Here is an 18802-nt window from a genome sequence, read left to right on the forward strand (position 1 = left end):
TTTCCTCCTCAACAGGTTTCCCATTTCCTCCCTCACCTCAGTGCAACTGTAAGCATGGTATTAAATTAAAAAGAAAAAATAACTAAATTTTGCTGCTTTGTAGTGTTCGGTTTTAACAATTGTGCAGGCATCTTTGTTTCTCATATAAATATAGAGATATACAAAAATTTAAAGATTCTAGACATAAGGTGTATTTTAAAAATTAATTTTATACATTACATAAAACACACACACAATACATAAATGTTTGAAGGTTTTCTCAAACGAACAAATTTTAAAGTTTTGGCAATATTTCTTAACCATAAATACCATAGAAATGAAAGTTTAAATGCTTAAAATTAAAAACTCCAATTACCAAAAATTCGGCTTCAATTTTTGATGGGTTTGGCAACCGGAATTAGATTCTATAAGGGTGGAATTGTGGATATTGGGAAATTAGAGCGCCACGAAATAGGAAAAAGAAGTGGTGGGAACTGCGGGTGAAGAGTGCCACAAAATCAAAATCACACCTTCTGATTGGTCCAAACCAATATCACCTTATCCACTCCCACTCAAAATCTCTCTTGTTCATCCGCAGCTCTTGTTCCTTGTTGATCTCCCAAATTACTCACTCACCCACACCCCCCCTGTCTCGTGTCCTGCGAATCCTCCATGGCCATGGCGACCCAAGCTTCCCTCTTCACCCCGCCCATCTCTTCCTCCACGCTCTCTTCTTTGAAGAACCAATCCGCCCTGCCCTTCTCCTTCAAGCCCCTCAATTTCACAGCCTCAACAGCCAGATCAAGCACGGTGATCAGGGCGGCGGAGGAGAAAACAGAGGCCGCCCCTGTAACCAAGGAGGCAGAAGCACCCGTGGGGTTCACCCCGCCGGAACTGGACCCCAACACTCCGTCTCCGATCTTCGGAGGGAGCACGGGGGGGCTGCTGCGGAAGGCCCAGGTGGAGGAGTTCTACGTGATCACATGGGATTCTCCGAAAGAACAGATCTTTGAGATGCCCACGGGCGGAGCGGCCATCATGAGGCAGGGTCCGAACCTGCTGAAGCTGGCCAGGAAGGAGCAGTGCTTGGCTCTGGGGACGAGGCTGAGGTCAAAGTACAAGATCAAGTATCAGTTCTACAGGGTGTTCCTAACGGGGAGGTGCAGTATCTGCACCCTAAGGACGGGGTGTACCCTGAGAAGGTCAACCCTGGACGCCAAGGAGTTGGCCAGAACTATAGGTCTATTGGCAAGAATGTTAGCCCTATCGAGGTCAAGTTCACTGGTAAGCAAGTCTATGATTTGTGAGCTCTGTTTTCACCAACATCTCCGCGCTGCTTGGCTCTGTAATTGTATCTGTATTTTGCTACTTTCTCCTGTCACAACCTTATATTGCAATATTAATTTGTCTTAGCTCCTTCACCAATCCTGTAGCGCGTTATTGAAACCACACATTATTAGTCCGGGTTCTTCCACGACTTCGCCCTTTTTTGGATCGAAAAGTTATAAATTATAATTAAAATTCACTTTGAAGGCAAGCGATTTGGAGTGCTGAGTTCGCTCGTCGAACTACCATTTTCCAGGTTAAAACGATTTTTCTTTTTGGAAGAAAAACGATTGTATAAATTCAAATCTAATCATGGTTGAATGCTAACTGCGAGTCACATAGAAAAAGGGGGAAAGAGGGAGAGATAAACCATTGTTCCCTCCACCTCCACTCTCCACCATCCGATCTTTGGATTTAGTGGGACTCATTCAAATTCAATGTGAATGAATGTCTCATGGCACATGTTAAATATCGTTCAGTTGAACGGCCTGTTAGAAATTATTTTATCGTGTAATACGCAGTGAGTATTAAATTTCTAGTTTTTGAAGGATAATGTAAGTGAGGAGTTATTATGGTCTTGAGTATTGTTTTAAAATTTTAGAAAAAAAATATCTCAATAATTTTTAAATATCAATACAATTTAATGACGGTAATTGAGATGTTTATTGAATGCGTGGATTTGCGTCATTCACTGAATTCCAAATTCCTGATCTCTTCTTGTTGTTTTTCCTGGCATTTTTTCACAAGATTTTATGAGATATCTATGATTTGTTAAAAATTTAATTTATGATATTATTGAATTAAATTTGAGTATTGTATTATTGTTATATCTAATAAAGGTAGCTCTCCCAATATATTTTCTTACCTAAAACATTTGAACATTTGACTTTATTTAAGAGGGACTTACTCAACATAAACACTGTTAGTCAATTAATTTATTTATATGTTAAGAAAATTAGACTAAAGAAATTAGGTAAGTTTGTTATTTTTGTAAGATACTAGATAATTTTTTTAAATGTCCTATCTTTTAATTATTTACGTTAAAGCATTATCAATATACATAATTGATACTACATCATATATAATCAAATTGCAAGGATGGTTTAGGGAAAAAATAAATATAAGAGAAAAGGAGATTGTATTTTCTCACTTTTAACTAAACAAACCATCCAACGAGCCCTGCGCCTTTAGGAAAAGAGGGAGCAATAACGGGCTCTGAAATTTTATAACATGAGGCCGACACACACACACGCACGCACACATTTTGAGAGGACATTAGGACTCAAATTGTTAAACTTGAGACCTATTTATATATGTATAAACTTGAACAAAGTATTTATTTATTTATTTATTTTTTCGGCGGGGCACTTGTCCCCTCTATGCTATAACTAGGTATGTGATTGAAGGGAACGTTGTTTTCATACATTTAATTATTTAAATATTATTTTATATTACAACGTCAGTTTCACAATTTTAATTAACCAGTCACAGTCGCATTTTATAAAGAATTAACTAACTATTGTTTAGGAGTTTAAATGAATATCAACATATCCATAAAAAATATTTAAAAAGCTGCACTATTCAAAAATTGATAGTGATGATGTGTACAAAGTAGACCCATTTTAATTATAGATTTTTCCCTAAGTCATTCATATTACACATTATTTATCCAAAGATGTTTACAAATAATTAGTCCAATTTTTTTATTAAGCTACGATAATTCCGTATCAGATTGGAGGGCCAAATTCTCTTGTCTTGTGAAAACAAGGTACCGTAAAAAGAAATCTCAATATAATTGTTTGCACCTAAATTATGAATTTGAAAGTCCAAGCTCAACTTAACTCAATTGGTTTTAAAATAATTAAAAAAATATTTACAAAGCCTTAGCTATTAAGTCAAGATCATCCACATTCCACCCATGATGAGTAACTATGATAGAAGAAGTGGTTCCTAAATTCAAGGACCTGGCGATCATGGGGTTTGAATATCAAGTTAGGATTGTCTATAAATAGAGAAGTCATTTCTCAACAAGCATCATCAATATCAACAAACTATAATCTCAGACTTCGTGTCTGCTACTTTATTTTATTTTTCCTTTTATCATATAGTTTTAGTCTTTATTTTTTTATTGTGCAACCAGCATAGCCTTGCCATCTCTTTTTTTAATTAATTTATCTTTGCTTTTCTACATCTATGTTAATTTTTTTCACTTCGCATTCTCACATTCGAGTGAATTGTGGTAAGGGAGCCCGAATTTTTTGCATTTGATTAGAGGTCAAGTTCTTCCATTCTTTTGAGACTCCGTGTCTTTGGCACGCCTTGCGACCCCCCTTTTTATTTTTGCCGAACAATTTTATGCATGCCTAGTGGGACATATGTGAACGAAATGCCGAGAACAGTAAAGATCAATATGTTGTTGGAAAGAATAGACTTGAGTTTATGACTCAGAGGACGTGGCTGCACAAGCAGAATGTGAAGTACGAGCTAACGAGAAGCAAAGAGCTCTATTGCAAACTCTGAAAGATAGGCTAAGGAACATCTTTGCTATGCTGCCTAGACTGTTGCAGGAGCAAGTTCCAATTGACTCGCACCTTCAAAGAATAGATGGATTCGAAGGGTAATCTCCCAATGTGCCGTTCGACCAGAAGATCAATAATAAGGATCGCTAAAACATCCCTTAAAGGATAAATGATGAGTCTAATTCAATGGGGGGCCCATTCGATCACAAGGGCTAATGGAGCCACAAGGGCCAGAGCCAATAGGGCCAGCGTCAGAAAGGCCAGAGCCACAAGGGCTAGCATCACAAAGGCCAAAGCTATTGAGGCAAACTCCAGAGGGGCCAGAGCCACAAAGGCCAGTGCCATAAGGGTCAAAGCAATTGGGGCCAGCGCCAGAGGGGTCGGAGCCACTAGGGCCAACATTAGAGGGATTGAAGCTACAAGAGCCAACACTATAGTTGATAATTTGGGCCAAGCCTGATGGGTTAGCCTGAACCAGCCCTAAAAATTTAGACCCAAGCCCAAAAAAATAATAATTTTTTTATTATTCGGGCCTATTCGGGTAGCCCGAATAGGCTGAGAAAATTCAGGCCAAGCCCGATCAGGTTCAGGCTTGGCCCAAATACCCGAATAGAAAAAAATAAATTTTTAAAAAATATATAATATAATAAATATTAATTATTTTTAAAGTTTTATATCATTTTATTCTAAAATATTATATATCTGAGTATATTACTATATTTATTTTATAAAAATAAAAATATTTATATTTTTATTATTTTTAATTAAATAAAATATCTTAAAATAATAATTAAAATATATTTTAATATTTATTTTTATATTTTAAGATTCAATTTTTTCAAAAAAAATTTGAGTCATATACATCATTTTCTTGTCCAAAAAATTATATTTTATATTTTTTATAAAAAAATAATTAATTTTAAATTAAAAATAATTTTAAAAATAAAATTTGGGCATGTATGAATTTTTGGCTCTACTACTAAACAAACATAATAAATAAAATAATATTTTTAAATAATTATTTAATTATCATCCATGCCAGACTTCGTTAAAAATTAAGAATAAACTAAAGTAAATACTCTTTGTATATAGGGCTTAAACAATATAAAAGATTAAAAAAATTTAAAAAATAATGTTTTACCCATAACTAAATGATTTTGTTTTATATAATACAGTGATGGCTATTTTTCTCATATTTTTAAAAATAAAAAGTACAATTTATCTAATAGTTATTAAAAACTTTGAGTTAATCAGGGCAATGATTTTAAATTAGTGGTTTAATCGTAGTTAAATTGAGAGTAACTTGATCATAATTAAAATAATATAATTCAATTAAAATATATAAATATTTTTATATAACCATGATAAGGGCAATATTTAAACAAATAAAACATTAATTTATAAGTAAAGGAAACATTCATGAATAAATAGCACATAATACAATAAAATAATAACAGAGTTACTTAAGTAATTAACTATAAAGTTAATAAGTTATTATTTTTTTATTCCTTTCAAGTTAAAATAATATTTTATACTTAATAAAATTATTTAAAAATTAAAATTAATTTAAAAAATAAAAAAATATTTTTTAAAAAAGTTTTGGGTATTCGGGCCAGCCCGAATAAACCCAAAGACATTAGGGCCGAACATGGCTATATAGGTTTTTTAAAAAGAGTAGGATTCTTTAAGTTCGATTCGAACAAGCCTGGCCCGAATTGAACCAGACTCGAATAAGCCTGGCCTGCTCAAATTATTGGCTTTAGCCAGCACCAAAGGAGCCACAAGGGCCACAGTTAGGAAGGTGATCTTTGCAAGAGCCCTTTCTAAAGGAGCTCTCTTCCAAAGGGCTCTTTCCGCAGGGCAAAAGTTACAAGGTTAAGCCCTGCAGTAACTAAATTTTACAGAATTAATTTTTAAAGTTTAAAAACTTGAAGGGTCAATTCTAAAACTAGTTCTTGAGGTCCCAAACCTTAAAAAACTTGATCCTAAGCTAGGCCACATGGTCCCTAATCCTCAACCACAAGAGTGTCCTTCAAATAAAGTACCAGATCAACCATCAATCAGAACGGGAATAAGTCAGTCCTGTAAGACATATTACTCAAGCAATAATTGAAAGTGGGGTCAATGGAAATATCCATACAAAATTGGTCTATGAAGGCTTCGGCCAATTTGTATGCAGGGGTATTGTTTGCACCCAAATTATGAATTTGAAGGCTTAGGCTCAACTCAACTCAATTGGTTTTAAAATAATTAAAAAATATTTATGAAGCTTTAGCTACTAAGTCAAGATCATCCACACTCCACCCATGATGAGTAACCATGATGGAGAAAGTGGTTCATAAATTTAAGGAAACTGACGATTATGGGGCTTGACATCAAGTTAGGATCATCTATAAATAAAGAAACTCTCTCTCAATAAGTATCATCAACATCAATAAACTATCAGTCTTAGATTTTGTGTTTGCTACTTTATTTTATTTTTTCTTTTATCATGTAGTTTTAGTTTTTATTTTTCATTGTACAGCCAGCATAACCTTGCCACCTCTTTCTTTAATTAATGTATCTTTGTTTTTCTATATCTACATTAATTTTCTTCACTTCATATTCTCACATCTAGGTGAATTGTGATAAGGGAGCTTGGGTTTCTCGTGTTTGATTAGAAGTCAAGTTCTTCCATCCTTTTGAGACCCCACATCTCTAGCACACCTCATGACCACCTTTTAGTTTTCCTAAACAATAACTAAAAAAAGTAAGTCCAATTGGTAAAAATTTCATATACAACTCATATAATGTGTGATCAAATATTACTGTTGATATGAGGATTTTATTAATGAATGATCTAATTTTAATGTTGATAAGTTCGTGTTTTACATAAATTAATATATATATATATATATATATACACATACATATATTCTTCTTTTTTATTTACTAAATTATATGTAAATTAATATAAATTTAAATAAAATACCTTACTCGATGAATTTTTAGACATTTTCAAAAAAAAAGAAGCAAAAAGAACATATATTTTTATATATAAAGTAAAAAATGTGAAGTACTAAATTAAAGCTCAAGAAATAAGTTCAAAAAGAGTTGCCTGCTCGCGAGCAAGTGAAAAAAAAAAGTTGTCTGACATAATTGAGCATGAGGAAATCATCACTTGGACGTTCATCTGCATGCGGATATTGCATGAAGAACATACGACCATAAGTGAACATAATGCTTAACAGGGCACAACACTCGACCATGCATGGAAGGGGTCATAAAGATAGGCTCTGTGCCGTTCATCCATGCGTGGACATAGGGAAGAGCTCGACCACGCACAGACGTAAGGGAAAACACATGGTAGAAGCCGATTTACGGAATTAAACAATATTTTATAAAATTAGATGAAATTAAACAAAAATTAGATGCCAACGAGGTGCGAAAAAGTTATAACTAAAACCCTAGCAGACTTCTAAAATATGCAAGTTTAGATTTGAAACTGGAAAGGCAATTCTTGAATATCAATCAAAAGTTTGGAGGTTAGATTAAAGATTTTTTTTTGACCAAAAGTTTAGATTAAAGATTAAAAAGTCATTGTGGAGTGTCCTCAAAGAATTTTGTCTGGATTCTCTTCTTCTTCTACTCTATGTCTTTAACTCTGTGTGTTGTTTTTTAATTATTTTACATGTTTAGAGGAAATAGAGGCTAGTTTTTTTTTTTTATCTTTTGGGATTCCATGAACCTTTAATATTTTGTAGATAAATTTTTCTTTAATTATCTATTTTGATGAATGATTTAATGCTTAATAAGATTTGTTTTTGTTCTCATACTATTGGTGGCCAATTTTAGTGTATGTTTGAATCTTGGTTTTTACCTTCAACATAAGGAAATCTCAAATAAATCACGTATTAAATAACTTAGGATTGGATTTAATATAATTTAAGCTTGAGATATAAAAATACTCAAGGATAGTTTTAGGTAACCTTTTGAGGTTTACACATAATTAGATTAGGATTTGCTTGAGACATCACAATATAGTTAGATTACGGGTTTTATAATCAATGAATACATAATCTAATTTAAATCCTTGATTATAAAGTTAAATTAAAATGCAATAACAAGAAGAAATTGAATTGTAAAGTATAAAATGGGATTAAAATTTCTAGGGAGCTCTTTAATTATTGATCTTAACTCAAATTTATTTTTTGAATTTAATTTTGTTTTAAATTTTTTAAGTTATATCTAAAGTGTATTTCTAAAATTACTTTTTATAAGAGAGAAAAGTAATATGATATTACTTTTTGATTTTTTTTACATAGGAGCATTTTTAAAATTTTACATGCGTTTATTCCTTTTTTTTTTTACATTGGTATTAATAAGTTTAATAAAAAATGACTTATAAAAAAGAGTCAAGGGAATATTAGACAAATTATAGGGAGCGTTTGATTATTAGTATGAAATGTATTGAAAAAAAAAAGATAAAAATGAACTAAATTACCTTTCTTTCATAAAAAGCATGATAAAATTTATTAATATATATTACAAATGCAAGAATTATCATACTCTCTAAAAATTTTATGAATTATGATTCTAAATTCTATAAACTAAATTACTTATCATCTTCATGAATGTGCTCATCTATCCTTTTTGATCATCTTATTTTTTTATTTTTTTCAATTCATTCCATTCTTTTTAATATATAACCAAACCGGACCATAGTTTTAAATGCATCACGCATTAAACTAACGAAAATGAAGCCTGGCACTAGGAGAGCAACAAGAAGTGATCTCTAGTGCATAAGGCATTGTGCAATTAGCTTGCCCCAAATCAATTAAATTATGAATTACTCCTTCCATCTTTATATATAAGAGATTTTTTAAATTTTAAAATCTATTTTTGTCTCTAAATATAAGAGATTGTAAATATATTTTTAATGAATGAACCATTATATTCTTTTTAAATAGAAAAGAGAGAAAAATAAACACTCTCAATAATTTATTAAAAAAATTATTTATATTTATAATATAATAATTAGAAGTAAAATTAAAATGTTGCTGTGCTTTAATTAAATAATTAATTGTTATTAATTTGTGTGATTTAAGTTAAAAATATTTTATATATAAAGATGAAAGGAGTAAACAATCAAGCATTGCATAGCCAAATGGGGCCTCCAATCTCATTTTAAAATTCAGATTCCAGATAGCTGCAACACATCCTATGAGATTATATTCCATATATTTCATCTTTAATTATGAAGCAAATGAAGCTTCTAGAGTGTCTCCCTATTGGCTCATTCCCATCCAACCAACCTAAACAATTAGTTTAATTATCTCGGTCTTTGTTAAATCGAACCCAATTTGTATGTATGTTATTCACAGATACATTCGCACGATGAAAACCATATGCAAACACACCTGAATTATTACAACTTTTTTTGTTCATTCTATTTACATTTTTATTGTGAACATTAGAGCATACGCACAATATTGTTATATAATTATACACATTTTTATTCCCGTGAACATCACACCCAAGCTGTTTTGTCGTTTCAAGCTCCAACAGCTGCGGTTGTTGCAGTGATGATAGAATTGAATTCGCCCTTAGCAGTTGCGGCTGTCCTTTGATCTTGACCGTCAGATTGGCATCCCCATATTTTTGGAAGCACCCGTGCCGGTTAGTTCACACACTCCACTGCATAATCTGCTTCTTTGCTTTTCATTCTCTTCCCAACCTTCGGAAAATAATCAACCCCTTACTATTAATTAATATTACTAGTAATAACTGTGAAGCTGCATACAGGTGGCACCATTATAGACCATATACTTTTTTTAATTACCAGAACAGTGTGGAGGCCCATTGCTTTCTCGCTGCAATGTTAACCGCGTTGTCATCTAGAAATAGCCGCATATTCCATTATTTAACCTAAATGATACATTGAAGAATCTTATAACAAATTTTTAAATTTTGTGCGTTGATTAATTAGCATGATTTATCTCATCTTTACCGTATGATGAGGATCTACTTTGGTAGCACGGAGTGTGATCTCCATGGCCTCCGGCGACGGCTTTTGGAGGACGGGGAACTCATCGAGTTGTGTCGACTTGCAGAGGTTCGGGTTCATGGTCTCGAAGCATATGATTTGCTGAAAGCACTCGCAAATCCTGAGCTGATTCAGCACCTTCATCGCGTGAAATGTATCCAAATTTGTGAATATCTGAAACATTTTCCCCCTGAGGGTTGGGGTTCAATCGCTTAGAAGAAGACGAGAACGAAACTTACATTTAAAAAAATATAAGTTTTCTTTATTTGATGCTGCGAAGGAGGCTGTGCAGCTGAATGTCAGGTTTGATGGACTCGTAAGGTAACCTTCCGTGCACGAAACTAGTGGTTCAAGATTGGGAGAAAAATAACAAAATTAATTTCCCATTACATTGTTCGAGTAAAAGAATTCTTTTTTGTTTTTTGTTTTTTGTTTTTTTTGTTTTTGGAGGAAATGAGGAATTCATCTCGGAAAAAGAATGAAGAAGTAAAAGAATGTTGAGATGGGGTAGTAATCACCTGTGGTAATCTTCGACAGTGATGTCATAGCCCAGTGCCTGGAAGAAAAGAAATAAAATTGAGTACAAGAGTGGGAGATAAATGCAAAAGGTGAGATGGATGAAGAGAGGAGATAATATTATATACTCGTAAACTAGTGAGGGTGCTTCCGTATGTTCTGAAAAGTTAGTGTGAAGGCCCGAAGCTTTGCTCCGAGGGAATCCACATTTTTCCACCAGGAAAACTGCATGCGAATTAAACGGTCACACATAATAAAATGTGTAGATTGTCAAGTAATGTATTATGCGTAATTGGTAACTAAAGTAAAGAAAGAAAGAAAGAAAGAATTAAACCTTCAATATGTTTCTTGAGAGCTTCACCAATTCCAGTAACGGTGGGATATAGAGTGTTATCCAAATCTGCTTAATTTCCAAAAATGATTAAGCAAACGATTCGTTTGTAGTGCATATATGAAAATAAAGAGATGCAGGGAAGGAGTGAGAAAGAGTTACCAAAAATGATGCAGTCGAAGGGAGAAGAAGGAGATAGAAAGGAGAGGGATGGAAGGTGAATTTAAAGGAAAGAGGGCGGTGACGTGCTGACCAGGAGTGAGGGAAGGTGCATTAACTGTAGGGGTAAAATTGGGAAGCCAAAATTTAGATTCCAAGTCACAAATGCATAACTAGCCATTATCAATTATTGGTACCCGCTGAGCTAATTAATTGGCATAATTGAATGCACCGACAATTCTCATTACCGTTTTTGCCTTTCTGAAATTTTTTTGGGCCTAAATTGCCTTTCTGAATTCAGATGTGCTTATTTGATAGGATATATAGGATCTTGCCTGTTTTTTCCTTTTCTTTTTTTAATCACTACTAGATATTACTTTAATTTTTTTTATGATATATAGTATTTTAGGTAAAAAGAAAAGATATTAAGCATGGCCAAATTGAGATATTTTTAAAATGACAAAAGCATGAATATCAAAGGTTTTGATGGTGATGGGGATTGAATGCAACAGAGATTGAAGAGTGTGGTTCAGCGTCAAGTCTCCAGTGATAAAAAAAGAGGCACCAAGCCAGACTAATGACAAGAGAGGCATCCTCAATAATGTAACTAACTTGTCTTTTATATATGTTATTGGTCAGTAGCATGCCTGATTATTTATCATTTATGTATTTACATGATAAAAAAGTAGAAAAAATTGCTGAAGAAAAACTTGACCAACAAATTTATTGTCTTAAAGACATGAAATTTGTATAAGACTCAGGTCCTTGAGAGGGATAAAGAATGATAGTTAAATGACTAAAATGCCCCCACTACGTGCATTGCTACATAGAACAATTTTTACTTGGATTTGTCACTTTGCCATTGTCGTCTTCCACAGCTACGTCCACATCCCATGAACCAGGAATGAGTGGCCTCTCTTGCTTATTCTCCTCGTGGATGTTGAAGGTCATTATTGAGCTTTGCTTGTGGCGATGAGGAATTAGGTCCTTTGTCAAAATTGAAGGAATTGAGCAACTCCTTATCCCTTTCGCCAAGCAAATTTAGTAGATCCTTATGACAAAGATATTAGATCACTGCTTCAACATTCCAAGGACTCGTTTCATGTAGTAGAAGTTTCTTTTTTAGTTTTGCAATGAGTTCCCCAATGAGGATCGATGGCAATAGCTTGATTCAACATTGGGATATCGGATTGTTGGATGGATTTGTGAAAAATTCATTAGATTCACGCTTGGATTACAATTCACCAAGTTTCGAGCTGTGTGGTGATGACTTAGATTTGGGTGTGGCAATTCTTGTGGTGCCCTGTTAAATCATAAGATCTTTCGTGAAGAATTCGTTCCATGTCCCTTGGGTATGGCAATTTTATCTTTTTATTTTTTTAAATCAACAATTTTTCTTGATATTGAAACCATTTTCTTAAGTAGTGTACATCATGTTTCATAAGGGAACATTTTTCTTAGAAATTACGCATTCACATTCGTATCTTAAATGATCTAGGATCTAGTCTATTTCTTCAGAGGATTCCATTCTTGCATATAAGAAAGATTGGATGAAAATACCAGATTAAACTTATGTAAATGCATTGCTTGATTATAGAGTGTAAATGTAGTGGTGTATTGACTAAATGACTAGTTTCTTCTTATATATGAGCATTATTTTGAGATTTGATGTTTACTCTTGAGAATCCAGCTCTGCAATTTACATCCATCATACCTTTTGCCTGTTGCCCTGCTTGTTATCCATTATATAGTGCATGTGTGTGACATCAGTAGCCTTTTAATTTGTTAGATGAGTTGAAATTGTTCTAGCTTGTGTTTGACATCCTAAGTATGATAAGTTATAAATTTTTGGAGTGCCATGACTGATTTTACAGTTTCATGAAAGAAGTTGCAAAATTTGAGAGTAACTATAACCGTAGGAAATGGCTTCACATGCATGGGTGTGTTTGTGGTTTTCTACTTTTCATCATGCTGCTAAATGTTAGTGGATTGCAATAAAGTTAGTAGTACAACCTAATCTTGGCTAATGGCTAGCCCTTCAAGTTTGAATTGTCAATTTGTAGACATTGATATATTTGTTCTTCTTGATCTTGATGCATCAAATTTGAATACATGCATAAGTTTGTTTGTGGTTTGTTGCTTCACAATTCTTAGTAGGCTACTGAATATGATCATCAATCTTTGCTTTAACACTGCCTTTTACTTTGAAGAGTTTATCTTTTAGGCCATCTACTACCCTTTTGTTATACTCATACATTTCACATTTGTGTCCTATTAAAATTAGTATAAGATCTACCAATTTTATACTTTGACATCGAATTTACCTATTAAAATGCATATGCAAATGCATCATATTCTTAGACTTCAAGATCGAATTTACCAATTTCTATGTTCACTTACATATGTTAAAAATGCCTTTACTTGCTTTCAGTTTAAATCTAGCTACAACAAAAATAATAATGAAGTTTCTTGCTGCTGCAATTTATAATAGAAAAGTAAAAAATAAATGCCCCTCAATTGTTTTGTTCAAGAAAATTGGATTGGAAAGGAGCAAGTTGAGCATCAATGAAGGAAATAATGCAAAAGTAAAAGTTCATTGTTTGTCATACTTTTTTTTTGGGTGCTTCTTTGAAGTAATTGCATTGCATTTAAGTTTGTGTGTTTGTGTGTGTGTGTGTTTTTTTTTCAAGGGATGTAATATCTTGTAATGTAAGAACATAGTATTATTTATTGATAAATAAATTTCTTAGTATTCAATTATGTTTTTATGGTTTAATTAAGTTGGTGTGATTAATATTTACATGTAATAATAATGATCATTGAGAATATTCATTATTGTTTTCATAATATCCATTTGTGTTTTTATAAAAAAAATTAATAAATTTTCAGAATATCTTAAATCATTATCATAAAAAGTGAAGAATATCCATTTAGAATAAGAATATTGTTTTCAAAATATTCATGAACTTATCATGAAAATATTATCAAACAGAGGCTATGCTAAAATCGCAAACCTTGTTTTTCAAGATATTGTGAATGGTTTAAATGAAAAATGTGCTCTTATTTGAACATGCATAAAAAATATCATGAAAAACAATATGGTGAGTGCTTACAACATTTGCAAATTCATATGCAATGATGCTTTAGCTAAATGCAACACATTTTTTGTCATATGTAAGACTCTCCCATCATATGCAACACTCTCTTGTAGATGCAAATTTCTTGCACGATATGCAATACTTCTTCCATCATATGCAACACTCTCTCATGAATGCATATTTCTTCCATGATATGTAACACTTCTTCTGTCATATGCAACACTCTCCAACATATGTGACAATCTCCCATCATATGCAACACTGTCTCTCATGTACAAATTTTTTCTTGGATATGCAATGTTTCTTCCTTCATATGCAACACTTTCTTACATATTGTAAAATCACCTAATTTGCTCCACAAATTTAACAATAATAACATATATTACCATAATAAATAGGATTTAACTACCCTAGTTACCTTACCATGATAAATAGAGCTTAACTACAGTTAGAAGAGCTAATTATAATAGAAAAGAAAAGGACCAAAATTAAAGGTCAACTATGGTTATTGGAATTAAACTTGCAAATATAAATTAACAAAAGTATATATACATGTATCCTATTACGGTAAGAAAAAAATTCTACTACAGTTGAAAAGATTAAAACTAATTAATAATTACTTGTATACTATAAAAGTTTGGAACTTATCATTAATAGAGTATAATTTCACAAATATTTGGGACCCTAGGTAGAACAAGTATTTCCAAGATAATTCAAGGCCAAACAGGCATAACTCAAAGTTTTAAATATGTATAGAATCATGAGATATTCATATATAATTGAAATGATTGAAAACAATATTTTAAAAACCAATTTTCTAAAAATCAGAGTCATCTACTACAGTCCATAATGTGTTCGCTGTGCTTGATGATATTGAGGTTATTCCCCGCGACCAACACTACAATGCACTACGACGAGCCTCCTCTATCTTGTACACTGTGGTAAGGCAAATTGCACAGACATGACAACATAATTATGGTCAAAACATAGCACTAGGAGTAAACTTTCAATACACCTTGAGTCTCTATTGGATGTCTATTCAAAGTGATCTAAGTGGTCACAGAAAACTCAATCATTAAACTAACTAATAATGTTAGTTTCATTTCTAAAATATAATGTACAAAAGGTTGGACACCCATAACCAAACCACTCCTTTTTCATACTTTTAAAAACTCAAGGGAGTCTAAGGCCAACTTAAAGTGCCAAGAGCCTAAACAAAAACCTAGACCAAACCTCATGGACTTAAGACTACTTGTATAATGCACCACAACTTACATCAATCTCAAAATTATCAAAATCATAAGGGAGGTAAACTAGTTTAAATTCTCTAATATTATCTCATACATCTATTAAAATAATATAGATATATACTTGCACCAGTATTTAGACCTTATTTACACATTTATAGCTCATTCAACAAAGCCTAGGACACTAAATACAACCAAAAAGACACATATACCATCAAGCGGTGCAAGTACCAAAAAAGATTATCCTAGTTGGCAATTTTTCATCATCAATTGCATATATAAAATCAAAAGAAAGAAGCATACTATAAGAATCACAAATTCCTATACCTCAATGATTTTCCCTTATTCTTTTTTTTTTGGAATTAGTGCTTGTAAAATATAGAATAGGAGTAAGTACAGTCACTTAGAAAACAACATAACTTTAAATCATCTACATGCAAGTCAAATTAATTAAGGCATACAAATATGCATTTAAAGTTTGTTCAAGCATATAGATCAATGTCATGTCACATGATATCATCGATGCATAATCAAACACTCAAACACTCCTTATCTTATCTATATATAGCCAAATGAATTCATAGGCTGACAATTTAATAGGATCGAGTTCGTATGAATAGATGAATCCAAACTCAACAATCATGAGGAGCTACCCAGCCAAAAGGCTGTACTTACTTTCAAACCACAAATTCTCCCATTCTTAAAATCATTGGAGTGTTACAAGTCTTACCATTCACCCAGCAATGGGGAGGTTAAGGGCAAGGATCTAGGCAACCTATGTTCACATATATTTCTTGGCAAGATTTAGGAAGACCCAACCCTAAAACTAAGTCACCAAGGCTACACATGATATTGGTTATATTCCACATGAAAATTAAATACTAACTTGTCTTAAGGTAACCTCCTGCCTAAAATATGATCATGCAACATCAATTAAATCATTACCATACATACTAATAATCCTTAGCATAATCAAGCTAGCACAAGCATGTATATATTATCCTAATTTTTCATATCCAATCATTTAAGAATATAATAGCATTTTCAAAATCATTTGTCTTAATTGATGCAAAAAGGCCACACTTGTAATTCATTTTTTAAAATAATAAATGAGTTTATTTGAATAGAAAGCATAATATTCATATTTACAATACCATAACTAATCTAACATGCAATAATAAGACATAAAATTACCCAAGTTACCTCTAACATTTGAGAACTTAAAGGTTACCTTTAAAAATTTGCTTCTTGAGCATGTAATGAGCTTAAACAATGTGCCACAATATTAATCTACAAGTAATAATGATCATAATCACTAATCAACTACATAATTACCATTTCCAACTCCTAAACTCATACTTTAACAACCAAATTTCCTAACAACAAATCCAAACTCACATTCAATGAGTTTATTAACTTTATTTAACTCCTATTAGCTTAAGTAACAACTTATGTGTCATCCAACAATGCAAAATCTTACTAAAAGTGGTTAGGGTTTGTCAAAAACTTTAGATCTAAACTCACAACCTTCTTAATCCTCAAAACTAGGTTTGGAAATGTTAAAGAACTCCTATTAGTCCCAGTAGAACTAATGAGTTTGGACCCTTAGCCTTAGGTCCAAAATCTTGCTCTTCCAACTCTATAACCCAGCTAAAAATTATGTAGAGGGGAGAGGGAGGGATGAGGAAGACATATCTAGGTGAGAACTGATCTTAAATCACCTTCAAAGTGCCCACAAAGTGATGCCCTTGGTTAGAGACTCGGCTTCTCTTGTCGCCCTCTCGCTATTTCAGTATTTCTCTATTACTTGACAATGTTTCTTTTGTCATATGCAAAACTTTTTTGTTATATGCAAAAAACTTTCATAGGTACACATTAGGTACAGACACATAGTTACTGGAGGGCCTTATGTGACATATTAACATTAAAGGAACTTGTGCTTTAGTTTACAATAAATCATCACTAAAAGACTTTGTGTAACATATTGACAATAAAGGACCTTGTTCTTTTTTTTTACCATTAAGGGCATTTAAGTCATTTATCTACTATGGCCTTTTTGGCAATAGATGTGTTGGTTAGGTGTTTTTGAGTAATTTTTCCTAAAAACTATTGCCTTGGCCTCGAATGATATTAAACATGACCAAATCTTAGTTACAAGTTTACAACTTCATTCTCCATTTACCAAAATTTGGCATTATAGGCTCTATACACATTTGGGCCCATTCGTTCTTCTTCTTGGATCACCAAGCCCTTTAATTCACCATCAGTTCTTGGAATACAAAGGCAACATCAAGCTTGAAGAAAAAGGGTGTAAGGGAAGGGCTATGCTATTACCGTGTCTCGTTGATCCACGAGAAGGTCTCTCATTTTCTCGGTGCAGCTATTCCCAGTGATCCCCGGATAGGGTGCATCAACCTTGTGCTTTCCGATATTACGTAATTTTGTATTTTTGTTGTTAGTTGCATTGTGCTCGTGGTCTTTTTATTCAAAACAAAACACGCAGAATGATTTTTTTAGGACTTTTCTGTTTTTTTTTTCGTTTTTAAAGGTAAAGAAATAAAAAAAATTGTTTGGATGAACAACTTAATTTTAATTGTTTTTAAATCTGTTTTATTTTTAAAATAAAAGATAGAAACATCTTAAAACTATTTTTATTTTATTTTTTATTTTTAAAATACATTACATTTAGTTACTGAAAAATATAGTTGCCTTATAGAAATCATTATTATAAGCCATTACTATTAACCTCCGGGAACTATTGCTATCAAGTAACTTTTTAACTTTAAAATTGTTTTTAGATTAATATAATTAAATAGATTTTTTGTTTTTTTAAATAATTTTAAAGCTTTACTATAAAACAATTTTTAAATAAAAAAAATGGAACACAAACATTCAGGCCCTTAGAATCAACTATTGTTTCAGTTCATATTAGCGATAGTCTTTGAAAGGCAAATTCCGAGAATAGAATGAATGCAGTAACAGTAGCTCATGGGAACTATTATTTTGTTTCAAGATGTTTCTATTCTATTATTTTAAAAATAAAAATGAGAAAATTTTTAAGAATAATTAAATTTAAAATATTTATTCAAACGAATTTTAATTTTTTCAAAAAAAAAACCAGAAACCAAACAGTCTATTGGATCCTTGAGCACACAGCGTATGGGCCTCCTCCAAGAATAGGCTAGGTGGCTGATGGGCCTTTGCGACAAGCCCAATCACGAGCTTTTCACTTTAGAATTTTTTTTTTTATACAAAAAAAAAGAATATGTTATTTTTTGTAATAAAAATATATTATTTTTTTTATAGAAAATTTTTAGAATATTTTAAATATAAAGATAAGGACATGTTATATTTTTTAGTTTAATGTTTGAAATAAAATGATAATTTTATGATAAGAATGTTTTTATTATATCACATTGTCATTAATCATTTAAAGAATTACCAGGTATATAATTTATACTTTATAAAATACTGTGAATTATATATAACAGATAAAGTCATGAAACACGTACGTCTCGACCATTTTCTCAGCCTTTGACAACAAAACCACTGAAGAATATCATTACACACCATTTTATCTCTTTTTACATAACTCTTGATAT

The 18802-nt window shown here is 32.1% G+C and overlaps 1 protein-coding gene and 1 pseudogene across 1 annotated transcript; one reads left to right on the top strand and one right to left on the bottom strand.

Moving 5' to 3' along the window:
• The first annotated feature begins 542 nt into the window (after positions 1-542).
• Positions 543-1404, top strand: LOC129300388 (photosystem I reaction center subunit II, chloroplastic-like; annotated as a pseudogene).
• A 7772-nt stretch (positions 1405-9176) lies between these two features.
• LOC129300387 (uncharacterized) lies at positions 9177-11806 on the bottom strand. Its single transcript, XM_054938951.1, has 6 exons — positions 11698-11806; positions 10859-10909; positions 10700-10765; positions 10494-10590; positions 10368-10405; positions 9177-9540 (listed from the first exon to the last, which is right to left on the bottom strand). The coding sequence occupies exons 1-6, from the start codon at positions 11804-11806 to the stop codon at positions 9443-9445; spliced, it is 459 nt and encodes a 152-aa protein (XP_054794926.1). The 3' UTR covers positions 9177-9442.
• Between the last annotated feature and the right edge of the window lie 6996 nt (positions 11807-18802).

The sequence above is a fragment of the Prosopis cineraria genome, unplaced genomic scaffold (genome assembly GCF_029017545.1).
Source record: "Prosopis cineraria cultivar Desert tree isolate PC_DT_omini unplaced genomic scaffold, ASM2901754v1 PC1564, whole genome shotgun sequence".
Taxonomy (NCBI): domain Eukaryota; kingdom Viridiplantae; phylum Streptophyta; class Magnoliopsida; order Fabales; family Fabaceae; genus Prosopis; species Prosopis cineraria.

Bases quoted from the DNA above. Each gene is read 5' to 3' on its own strand.
- LOC129300387 (XM_054938951.1), bottom strand. From the start codon at position 11,806: ATGACCTTCAACATCCACGAGGAGAATAAGCAAGAGAGGCCACTCATT. The intron at 10,910-11,697 runs GTAAAAATTGTT...AAATTCACCTTC, and splicing joins TGGCAAAGTGACAAATCCAA to CATCCCTCTCCTTTCTATCT. The intron at 10,591-10,699 runs GTTTAATTCTTT...ATTCGCATGCAG, and splicing joins TCTCAAGAAACATATTGAAG to TTTTCCTGGTGGAAAAATGT.